Genomic DNA, 12,511 nt, shown 5'->3' with positions numbered 1-12,511 from the left:
ACTCCTGCATGGACTGCATTAAACATAATTGACATCCAAATCATTCATGAACATAATATATACAGAGTCTGCTGCAGGCACATTCATGACAGCACAGCATAACTAATAGTGGTGATATATGTCCTATATTACACAAGTGATTCGAAGAGTTGGCAGTAAACTATATCTGCCCAAAGCACAGGTTCTACTTTCTTAAGCCGACTTCACACGGGTGAGAACATCGCACGAGATTTGTGTGTTTTGAGACGCACAAATCTCGAAAAATATGAACGCCATTCTTTTGAATGGGGTCATACACATGAGCGATGTTTTTATGCATGGCACCTCTGCTGCGGCTGAGACAGTCATACCGGAGGATCACCGCATCCCCCAAGTGATGCAAGGCTGTTTTCATGTGAAACCGCCTCGCATCCATGGTACATTCACATAGGGCAATATCGGGCTGTGATTCACGGCCCAATATTGCACTCGCCCGTGTGTGTCTAGCCTTATATTGCTGCAGTTTGCTGATCTGGGATATTAATGGTATGTATATTAAAATATAGCAATTCTTTTTAGTGTATCAAGTGTGAATGCAAAAGTGTTGTCCACTCTGGACGGTTGCTTTTAGAAGTGTCCCCCTATAATATGCTTATCACAGAGTACCCGTCTGATGTGGCTTCCCCAGTGATCAACCATAATCTGTGGGGGAACATAGCAAAATATGGTCAATTTCCCTGCAGTACCACCGCAGGAGAAATTTTGCATTACACTGTTCTGATTGAAATGAATGGTCTTGTCCATGAAATGCACAGATGTGTTGACTTCTCCATAGGGTGAGACTGTCTTTCCAACTAACAAACTGAAGGGAGTACACCAACCCCTCTGGAAGGACCAGGATTTTATAGGAAATCTTGGAGGCGGGGCTAATTTTCTTCTATGACAGAATCACTGACTGCGTTGATCAGGGAAATGCAGTGGATATAGTATATCTTGACCTTAGTAAAGCATTTGACAAAGTATCTCATATCATACTTATAGGGGTTGTCTCGCGGCAGCAAGTGGGTCTATACACTTCTGTATGGCCATATTAATGCACTTTGTAATGTACATCGTGCATTAAATATGAGCCATACAGAAGTTATTCACTTACCTGCTCCGTTGCTAGCGTCCCCGTTGCCATGGTTCCGTCTAACTTCGGTGTCTTCTTGCTTTTTTAGACGCGCTTGCGCAGATGCATCTTCTCCCTTCGGCTGGTCTTGGAAGCATCAGCGTTTTGGCTCCGCCCCCTTGTACGCATCATCGCGTAGCTCCGCCCCCGTCATGTGCCTATTCCAGCCAATCAGGAGGCTGGAACCGGCACACGTCATGGGGCGGAGCTACGCGATGATGCGTACAAGGGGGCGGAGCCAAAACGCCGATGCTTCCAAGATCAGCCGAAGGGAGAAGATGCATCTGCGCAAGCGCGTCTAAAAAAGCAAGAAGACACCGAAGTTAGACGGAACCATGGCAACGGGGACGCTAGCAACGGAGCAGGTAAGTGAATAACTTCTGTATGGCTCATATTTAATGCACGATGTATATTACAAAGTGCATTAATATGGCCATACAGAAGTGTATAGACCCACTTGCTTTCGCGAGACAACCCCTTTATTGAAAAAATACAGGATTGACAAGGCAACTGGTAGGTGGATTCACAACTGGCTGAGTGATCGTACTCAAAGAGTGGTCATAAATCAAAGAACATCCAAGTGGAAGCATGTATGAAGTGGGGTACCACAAGGCTCTGTCCTGGGCCCAGTGTTGTACAACATTTTTTATAAATGATCAAGAGGAGGGAATGGATGGGAAACTGATCTAATTTGCTGACAGCATGAAGCTAGGAGGGATAGCTAACACTAGGGAAGAGAGGTAGAGTATTCAAAAAATCTAGAAAAGCTTGCACAGTGGGCGGTAACTAACAGAATGGTATTTAACAAGAAGAAATGCAAAGTCCTACATCTGGGCAAGAAAAATGAAAAAAGCCCATACAGAATGGGAGGAATTGGGCTAAGCAGCACACGTGAAAAAGACTTGGGTATACTAATAGATCATAGACTGAACATGAGTCAACAATGTGATGCAGCAGCAAAAAAGGCAAACACAATTCTGGGATGTATTAAGAGAAGCATACAGTCTAAATCATGTGAGGTAATTATCCTCCGCTACTCTTCCTTAGTCAGAGCACAGCTAGGATACTTTGTGCAGTTCTGGGCACCCCACTTTAAAAAAGACATCAACAGACTGGAGCAAGTTCAGAGAAGAGTTACCAGGATGGTGAGCGGTCTGCAAAACTTGTCCTATGAGGAACAGTTAAAGGGTCTGGGAATGTTTAGCTTGCAAAAAAGAAGGCTGAGAGGAGACTTAATAGCGGTCTACAAATATCTGTAGGGCTGTCACAGAGCAGAGGGATCAGCCCTATTCTCATATGTACAAGGAAAGACTAGAAGCAATGGGATGAAACTGAAAGGGAGAAGACACAGATTAGATATTAGACAGTCAGGGTGATCAATGAGTGGAACAGGTTACCACAGGAGGTGGTGAGTTCTACTTCAATAGAAGTCTTCAAACAAAGGCTGGACAGACATCTCTCTGGGATGATTTAGTGAATCCTGCATTGAGCAGGGGGTTGGACCTGATGACAGTGAAGGGTTCTAACTCTACTACCATTCGAAATCTGAATGGTTTATCAGCCCGTGTAAAAGAGCCCTTACTCTTACAGTGCTGCTCTCAATTCTGACTTATAGAAGGGCGTACTAAGTGAGGCACTCTCATTTATGATATCCATATTGCCTTAATAGAACTTGTGGTCTGGGGATGTCTTCAAAGAACAATCCTTTTAAGGGACTTTAAACTGAAATTTAAGTTTGGATAATCTCTGACTTCTAAGAGTTGAGCTTATCTGAGGTTCTTTTCAAGTGTTCTTGTCTTGTGTGGGAAGTACAGATATGAAGGAGAAGCCATTTACAGTACACTGAAGCAGGGGAAATCATAAATAGAATTTCAGTATCTTCACTTTACAAAAGTAAAGCCCACACAGCTTTGTAAAGTGATGATTTTTACATTTCGTATAGCATTTCCTCTGCTTTAAAGGACACTGTCCATATAATGGAACCATGTAGTGATAGTACAGTGGGGACATATAATAGTCTATTATTACAATACTAGATTGACCCAGTGGTTGCTACGCGAACATAAAATGTTTGAAACAATGGTTGTAAGTGTTTTAAAAACTATTGAGCCAAGGATTCGGCTTGAACTGTTCGCCATCCACGCCTTGGTCTTCCATGTTTTGGGGACATGGCAACAGTCCAACTGGTAAGCACTTGATATGAACGTCGTTTAGCAACGCTTGATTTTCCCTAGTGGTGCTGTTGGCCGCAGCACAACCACGCCGCTAGACTTAATATAGGAACTTTGACCTTACCTGATAGGTCACTCAATGTATCAAACTCAAGTGTTATCCTTTTAAAGCAGTGGTGAGGATGCAACAGATCTAATGACACCAAAATCATCCACCAAAGGTCATGCAAAGGGGTCAAAGTGTGGTGCAAGAAAAAGCCTGTATATGATATTATAGTATGGGCTCATGCATAGTTAGGTATGGGAAGGATATGTAATATGGCACTGTACGTAAGCCCTTACTGTGCAACAGCTAAGCCAGTCAATACAAACATAGCGTTATTGGATATTTAGGTTTATGCATAGAAGTGTGTAAATAAGCAAATATGAAGAGTGAGTCGTTGTAGAACATTAAACCGGGCCATACACCTCCCATAGCTGTCGGACAAACACTCGGCCAACAGATACCTTCTCACGCGCTACACCTGCACACTAGGCTCGGTTGAGTGTGCATATGTTCTCAATGGGAAGGGGGGAGTAAGCCTCTGTAATACACCTCTGGTGGCGACATATCTCCCTTAACAACAAAGGATCAGGTATGTTCAACAGCCCGATCCTTCTTTCTCCCGATGTCTGCTATTGGACGAAGTCAAGACACATTAGATAGTCAGCTGTCCTCCCGAAATCAGCAGGTTTGGCAGGCATTATTCTACAAATAGTAAGAAATGACGGCATTCTTGCTTATAGAAAAGCATTTGCTTACACAGCGCCTGTAACCCTCTATGTCCACAATATGACTACCATCAGTTGTGCATTGACTTACATGATGAGACTGCTCAGAGGGGTAACTTGAAGCTCTATGGCCTTAATGCAAAATCTGTAGCAAGGCCCCCACCTACTATGTGATATTCGTTATACTGGTCTCTTCATGTGGCAGTGAGGCCTTTACTATAATTACGCCATTAAGGTTGCTCCCAACATATGACTTCTCAGCAGTGTGTACCTTTGTGAAAGTCAGAGAAAACAGTAGCACGACTTTCTATTGAGAAAAATTAAATTTCTGTAGTAAAGTTAGCATGTGAGAGAGACAGGTATTTGGCAGCTAAAAATTAACAACTTTCAGTAAACTTTTTTTGTCTGTTTCTACACAGCAAAAACCACTTGTGACCGTAACTTGCGTCAACCAATGACTGGTGTATGGTCTATCTTGTCTCCACCGGAATTAGGGGTGGAGACATGGGTTGGCCAGGAGACACCACCAGCAGTGTATTGACAGATGCAGGTGTGCTCTCCGGAGTCCGCGTTACCCTCCTGCCTCCTGTAAGTGTCCCACTGCTGGCTTCTCTGACTTTGACTGCCGTACTACCAGCAGTTTCCCTCCCATCTCCTGTGCGCTCTCCCTTGTGGGAGATGTGAGCGCTGTGAGTATGGTAGGCGCTGTGCTGCGGTCCTCCTGCATTGCTGCTGATGCAGAGCGCAGCAGAGCATGCCCAGGAGACTAATGCCAGTGGGTCCGGCTGATCGGGGGGGGGGGGGGGGGACAGGAGCAGCACTGACAGCTGGGTCGAGCTCAGGAGGTCGAGCTCAGGAGGGCACGTCTGCGCTGGGGGGCGTGTCCTTCAACTCAGGACTGCCGAACCATGTCTCCACCCATTATTCTGGTGGAGACAAGATACACCAGTACCTGACTGCACAACCTGCACACTAGTGCTGGCAAGATCGTCTGGCCTTTGTCTGCCGCGGGTGCCCAGTAACAGTTGAGCTTTGTAGTGCTTTGTACTGCTAGATATATAGCAACCGAAGATGTATATTAAGCCTGCAGGCACTCAAGCCAGATACTGCACAGAAATCCAGACACCAGAATATCTTCACTTTGCAATATGTCAAATATATTTGTGTCAAAATTCAGACATATAACTCGCAGGCTCAGTAAAACATGGGCGAGATTTATTAATATTGGAGCACTGCTAAATTGAAGGACAAATTACTCTCCCAGAGTAGCATGGACCAACAGAAAGTTAGATGTGGTATATACATTGATTTCTATGAAAATACTAAGCCAGACTTAGCATAAACAGCCTTGTTGTCCACAGCAAACAGGCAGCTTTAATTCCTGATTGGTTGTTATGGGTCACGTGAACGGTTTTGATAAATAAGACCTATTGTGTCCATATAATAATTTTTATGGACCTCTGTAAGGGGCATACTCCTCTTTCCTCTAACCTAGTCATGGCACCCATTAAGAGTGCTCAAGGCCCAAATATCAACATATGGTACAATACCAAATATAGTGCTCTGTTATATGAGTCATAACACCACCATATTATCACAAAGAGCAGATATTATAGAGTAATAACAGTAAGCAATATCACTAGACCAGCCAATACTAGAAGATGCATTGAGGACACAAGTGCTTTGACCATTTTGGATATTCTTTAATACTCTTACCATAGAGTATTCCCAAGGAATTCACCTTCATCTGTGCCTTATTCTGCATTTGTCATCCTCACTCCATGCCATCTCTGTTAGCATGCTATATAAGCAATGGCTGCATCTCACTTCCCAAAGTGCAGAACTCTTCCTCTTCATAGCCAAGAACAAAGATGGCAGGAACCAGCCTGGACCTTCCTGCGCCTGGATGACGGGTGGTAGTGGTGGTGGCATGAACCAGTACCAGGAGGGAAGGCCTCCTATGAGCTTTGCCTTTGAGTTCCTTCTTTTCTATGTTCGGCCTTCTACCTAAAGCTTTTAAAGGAATCTCTCTAGCCTTTAGCACCGTGGCATGTTCAGATGCAACATTCTTCCTAATTACCTTTATAGTATCACAGCTGTTTTTTTCTGATGCAATGTTCCAAATCCCTTGTATAGACACCATTAAAGGGGTATTCCCATCACAGCACGTTATTCCCCATCCTCAGGATAGGGGATATCTTGCTGATTGGTGGAGGTCTGACCAATGGGACCACCACTGATTCTGAGATATCAGCACCTGAACACCATGAAGTTCTGGCAGTGGAGGTTGCGCTGGTTATCTCAGATGGTCCTACTGAAGTCAATAGAGTGGAGGCGTGTATGTGTGGCCTCAGCTGCCAGAACTATGGGATGAAATTTTGGGATCGGTGGGGATCTCAGCAGTTGTACTATGAATAGGGGTTAACTTGTTGTGATGGGAATACCACTTTAAGTGATAAATTTCCACCAAGGAAGCTTAAAGGGAGCCCATCATTAACTTTGAGTTATTAAACCAAGGACTTCTGAACTATATCCCAGCATGCCCTTGTAGGGATTGTCAGGTTGGCCTTTATATTTTTTTAAAAACAGGTTAGAGACTATGTAAAGAGCCAATTACTTATATCATCATGTCTTTACAGTAGCTCCACTGCATCTGCGAGAAGCAAGGCCCCCTTACCTATGCACTGTCTGCACAACACGGCAAGTCTAAACATGGCTGCTAATGGAGGGGCACATGACCAGACCCGTCCATTATTAGCCTCCACTCAATAAAACAGTGCACAGGATTGCAGACCAGCGCATGCATAGTGCAATGGAAGCTATGGATACCTGGGTCTGTTTACATGCCCCTTCATCAGCTGCCATGTTTAGAATGGCAATGCTGTGCCAACAGTACAGAGGCAAGGGGGCTGCACTTCTCACAGGCATTGACACTGGTGTAAAGACATGAGGATATTAGTAAATGACTCTTTGCATAGTCTAGAAACTATCTTTAAATGCTATATTTTGGGGAGTAATATTTGTTTTCACTTAAATGCATGTATTCTTGGCTGAATTATTTTTACAGAAGGGTTTTATTAAAAATGTTCCACTGTTTGTCTTCTGTTGCTTCTACATGGCACTGTAAATAGACGCTGCTGTCTAAGTCTCTATAGGAGATCAGTTAGTGAAGCTGGACTGACAGCTTAGTTTGGCCTCATGTCCACGGGCGGGTTTGATTTGCGGAACCTGCATGGGACACCTGCGCGGAAGATCTGCAAATCAAGTCGTCCACAGGGAATCATTGACGCCCGCAAAATAATTTAAGCATGCGGATTTGTTTTGCGTACAAATCGCAGCATACTGTAATTTTCTGTGGATCCCGCACGGACGGCTTCCATTGAAGTCAATGGAAGCCGTCCGATCCGCGGCACACTTGCAGCTGACACTGCAGACGAGCCATGGATCCCGCGGAAAAGCGGGAGATTTAAAAAAAAAAATCTCCACTGTGCACGTGCGGCGGCGGGCCCGCCCAAATGTCAGCACACCCACCCACATCCACAGAGGAGAAGACGGAAGATCCGTCTTCACATCCACAGCCATGCAGAGGATTCAGACTAGTAAGTAATGTCCTCTTGCCGCGGGCCGGGTGGGATTTCGCGGCGTGCTCCGGACCACGGAATCCGACCCGCCCGTGGGCATGGGGCCTTTCCCTTTACTCTCTCTTCTCTCCTGTAGTTTTTATCAACTAATTATGACCACAATAAAGATAAAGTTTGTTGTGGTAATAAAATAGCTTACAACAATGTGCAGGAGAGAAGAAATAAGGGCTGAAAACGAAGCTGTTAGTTGAGCCTCACTGACAGATCTCCCATTGACATTTAGTCTGCACTTTCTGTATACTGTGATATGTAGAAGTTGCAGAAGACAAACTATGCAACATTTTAAATTACATTCTATTGCAAAAATAATTGCTAGTCCAAAATACATGCATTTAAGTGAAAATAAATTGATCCCCAAGGTGTCCATAGTCTTTAAAAGAAATATGAAGTGGTCAACCCACCCTTAATAAGGGCCCACACTATACGCAATTAACATACTTGGGAGTCATCCGTATTGTGTCAGAGCCATGCAGAGACATGGAGTAATCACTGTAATCACACCCATTCCTGTGTGATTGACATCCACCCTTGTCATATCACACACTAGCTGAAATCCCATGTGCTCGCACGCAGTGAGCCCAGGTGCATATATACCTTGGCATCATCGGCTCACTGCGCATGCCCTGTGCTGACATGAAATAGCAAGAGGGGGGGGGGGGGGTCAATCACACAGGAATGTGGTTACTGTGAAAATTAATGACGGGGTCCCTTCAAAGGGTTTTATCAAGATTTAAAGTTATACCCTATCCACGGGATAAGAGATAACTTTATGATCAGTAGGGTTTCATTCCTTTCATTGACAGCGCTCTGTATTATTTCCAGCACTGCCATTAAAATGAATGTAGCGGTGGCGCACATGCATGACCTCAGCTTCATTGATGCAAGGACCGTCGAGTGACACACCAGATGACAGACCCCCGCCAATCATAAAATTATTCCCTACTACAAGATAGGGGATTACATTAGGTTTTGGTAAAAGCCTTTCAATGCATACTGTTTTATGACTGGGTTTAACGTATGAACAGTATACAATAACTTCCAGAGCTCCCTCTAGTGCTGGCTGTAGGTAGCCAGAATTTTATAACCTAACTATGTCTATACTGAGGGATTTGAAAGTCTTTTTCATGAAAACTGACCTCAGACAGCTTTAAAGATATATTAAGAAATTTATTAGCAAAAAATTATGGACATGTGTAAATGAAAAAAAGTTGTGGTAAGGGCAGACATTCCCTTTAAAAGAGGTTTGTCTGTAATTGCTGGAAGGAAGCTGTCTTCTGCTGTCTTGATGAAACTCGTGTCCTCGTCTTGTGGCTCTTATGTTGTGTGAACGTCAACTCTTTAAAGTCATTTGTCCATTAATGTGGACACTGTGTATTGAAACTGTTTGGGTCTAACTGCTGTTAACCTGTGTTCTCTTTCTCTCTGTTCCCCCTGCTGTCTGTCCTTCTGTCTCTGTCCGTCCTGCACTTCTGTGGTCTCTCCCTTCTTCTTGTCTCTCCTCTCTGTCTCGTCTTGCTGTAGCAGCGAAGGAAAACCCGAATCCGAGGGAGTAACCTCAGTGTATGTAACACCTCTATAACATGCTCTCACACTCTTATTATTCTCCTTGTATTGCTCACATTTCTGTCTTTTTAACCCACTGTCAATATGGATCTTCTGTCTTTGTATTGTTTATACTGCATGATCAGAGGTGACATGTTTATGTGGTGTTGTAAGATACAAAAGGTCTAGAATATGTACATACTTACATTAATTGTAAGGTATATACTGTTCAGTGCTAAGACCCCGTAATGGGGACTAGCAGGAAAGGATTTAGTTTTGCCCTTTCCGCCTCCATATACAATATTCCTGTATGCCCAGTGCAGGACAACACCCTGCTCATTAATTGTTGGGTGATGGGCCTGACTAGGGATACATCTGTATTTGGAAGTTGGGCCTTGGATTTTTGTAGATAAGTTGGTTTTAGTAAGTCTGATATGAATCCTGTAGTGCAAATTCTGATAATAGATGGGGACAATTATCTGTAGGCTACCGTAAGGGTACAGTCTGATGTAGCAGCGGCCAGATAAAGCCAAAACAATCACGTGGGCAGGGTACTCAAATAGATTGTGATCTAGCTGCATGATTTTGCCAGTAATATCACATTTTTACCCATAAAACTGCCCAGCCATTACCAATTAACCTCATGTGGCCTCCTATGTAGCACTATACCCTTACATGTACAGATATCTGACCAATTTCTCTTCAGTCAAATCAATATCAATCTAAATTGGTGTGTAACTGGCCAATTAATCTAACTGCAATTTGACAGATTTGCTAGAAAACTGATCCATGCGTGTAAGGCCTCTCTTCACACGGCCGTAGGCGGGCGCACGTAGAATGCGTGAACGACGCACAAATCTAACATTTGTGTGCATGTTTAGACGGCATGAGCCCCAGCACATATACGCCGAGGCCGCAATGCCATCACCTCCCCTTCTCTCCCCCTCGCCGGCTTACCTCCTCTCTCCGACTGTTTGCAATGGGAGTGGGCATGGCGGAGCTAAACACACGCCCCTTGTACACAGCCAGCAATGGGGGTGGAGCTTATCTCTGTCCCCATCCCGCCCCCTCCTATTGCAAACAGCCAGAGGGGAGGAGAGAAGAGGGAGGGAGTTTAGCAGTCACGCTGCTAAACTCCCTCCCACCTCCCTTCTCCGGCCACTGTCATTAGCTCCCATAGGAGCCCATGCAGGGGCCCGATGTATTCCAGGACTATCTTTTCGGCCCAGCGTGGAAGCCCGGTGCTATATTGGCCCAGCCGGGCGCTCTTACACCGCGGGAATACGGCCATGTGATCTGATGCATTGTTTTCCAATAGCATATATCGGCCGGACATGGCAGCTAATGGGCGGAAGGTTTTATAAGTAAAAGGGCTGTATTACCAATAAAATCTTACTTCTGTTTGCTGCCACAGGTGAGTGGAGTTTCAGCTGCCTGCGGTCTCCACATCATAGGTGCTCACCCTTGATAAGTGTCTAATACTCAAAATGATTGAAGGTATTTTGCTTCTAGTTACTGAGCACATGAATCGAATACTGGAAGGCTTCAAAGGGGTCACCCCACAGAAATTATTTATTGACTATCCACAGGATAGGTGATAAATGATTGATCAGTGGGGATCCGATTGCTGGGACCAACTGCAATCATGAGAACAACGCAACTGGGTCTGCTGGGTAAATGAAGTACTGGAAACACATACGTAGCATCCCCTTCATTCACGAGTTCTCATGATTGTGGGGTCAGATCCCCATTGATCAATCATTTATCAACTGTCGAAGGCTTCATTCACATGAGCGTATATCGGCCCCATTTTCACGGCCAGCTAATATATGCGACCCATCTGAGGCATTGGTTTTTGCGGTGCGTAAAAACGGCTGTCCGGCAAAGATAGTGCATACGGTGCACATTCCAGTCGGCCATCTTGACACCTGCCGAAAAAGATAGTTCTGGAATTATCTTCTGTCTGGAATACAGCGGCCAGTCCCATAGACTCCTATGGGAGCCTATGAGAGCTGCCGAAAAAGGAAGGTGGTAGGGAGTTTAGCAGCGGGAGATTAGCACACTAGCTCCCGCCCACTCCCATTGCAGACAGCCAGCAAGGAGCGGAGAGGGGGTGGAAGTTTAGAAAACTATTCCTCCCCCCACCCCCCATTGCAGACAGCTGGCAAGGGCGCTGCTATTCACACGGGTGCTGCAATTTTCATCCGGCCATGTCACAGCCACAGTGCGACCGAAAATCGCATGAGCGAGAGGCAACCCTCCTGTTTATGCGCCCGTTCAGACGACCAAGTGCGGCGTGTATACGCTGCACCCGGAATACCAGCAGGCAAAGGGAGAGAGCTTTGCTCTGCTAAGCTCTCTCCCCCTCTCCGCCCCTTTTGGCTGTCTGAAATGGAAGGGTGCGGGACGGGAGCTAGTTTTCTATACTATCTCCCCCTCTCCGCCCCTTGCCGGCTGTCTGCAATGGGAGGGGGTGGAACGAGGCTGGAGCTAGTGTGCTAATCTCCTGTCCCCTCACTTTACCAACAGCCGGCAAGGGGCGGAGAGAGGGAGGGAGTTTAGCAGAGATGGTGCTTAACTCCTTCCACTTCCCTTTTTCGGCCTTTTTACGCTCTGGAAAAACACCCATCTGAACTGATGCACTGGAAACCAATGCCTCAGATGGGTTACGTATATCGGCCAGCCATTAAACCGGAGCCGGTATACGCTCGTGTGAATAAAGCCTTAAGGATAGTTAGTAATTAATTTTCATGGGATTGGCCCTTTAAGAAAATAACAAGCTTTGCAGAACGTGTGTGGGTCATTGCGGTGATACTTTTATAAGTAGGACCTAGAATTCTCATGCCTATTAGTCTCATCAAAGACAGGGCATGCTGCACCAGGACGTGGGAAAGCAAGCAGGAGCTGTATGTTATCGGCAAGAAGCTGGTGTCATGTCACACCTACCTGGTTCTGCTACTTTGATTCTGTACCACTGTCTCAGTGAAATATTTTCTACACTAGCAAACCTGTACCTTTACAGTGGGTACTGTGGCAGTATTTTCTATGAAGGTATGATATCACTCCCGTCAAACAAGGAACAAGGAGAAGTTTAGGCTGTACTCACAGGAGTGTAACGTGCAAGCATAATACAGTCACACAAATAGTCTCATATTATGCTTGGGTATTAGTGTATCTTGACGCCACCAGGAAGTCCTGGTGGAGACAAGACAGACTGTCTAGTAACGCCCCCAGAA

The 12,511-nt window shown here is 45.2% G+C and overlaps 1 protein-coding gene and 1 long non-coding RNA gene across 2 annotated transcripts in view; one reads left to right on the top strand and one right to left on the bottom strand.

Annotated features, from left to right (window-relative positions):
* The window catches only part of LOC136612942 (uncharacterized), a 103,366-nt gene that overhangs the window by 7,646 nt on the left and 83,209 nt on the right, over nt 1–12,511 (bottom strand). The gene's annotated exons all lie outside the window — the stretch shown is intronic.
* Nucleotides 1–12,511, top strand: part of CACNA1A (calcium voltage-gated channel subunit alpha1 A) — a 266,456-nt gene that overhangs the window by 228,537 nt on the left and 25,408 nt on the right. Inside the window, exon 45 of the mRNA XM_066593712.1 lies at nt 9,255–9,293. Within this exon, the coding sequence (XP_066449809.1) occupies nt 9,255–9,293 (39 nt within the window). The remainder of the gene's footprint in view (nt 1–9,254; nt 9,294–12,511) is intronic.

This window comes from Eleutherodactylus coqui, chromosome 2 (assembly GCF_035609145.1).
Source record: "Eleutherodactylus coqui strain aEleCoq1 chromosome 2, aEleCoq1.hap1, whole genome shotgun sequence".
NCBI lineage: Eukaryota > Metazoa > Chordata > Amphibia > Anura > Eleutherodactylidae > Eleutherodactylus > Eleutherodactylus coqui.
This window is presented reverse-complemented; position numbering and strand designations above follow the sequence as displayed.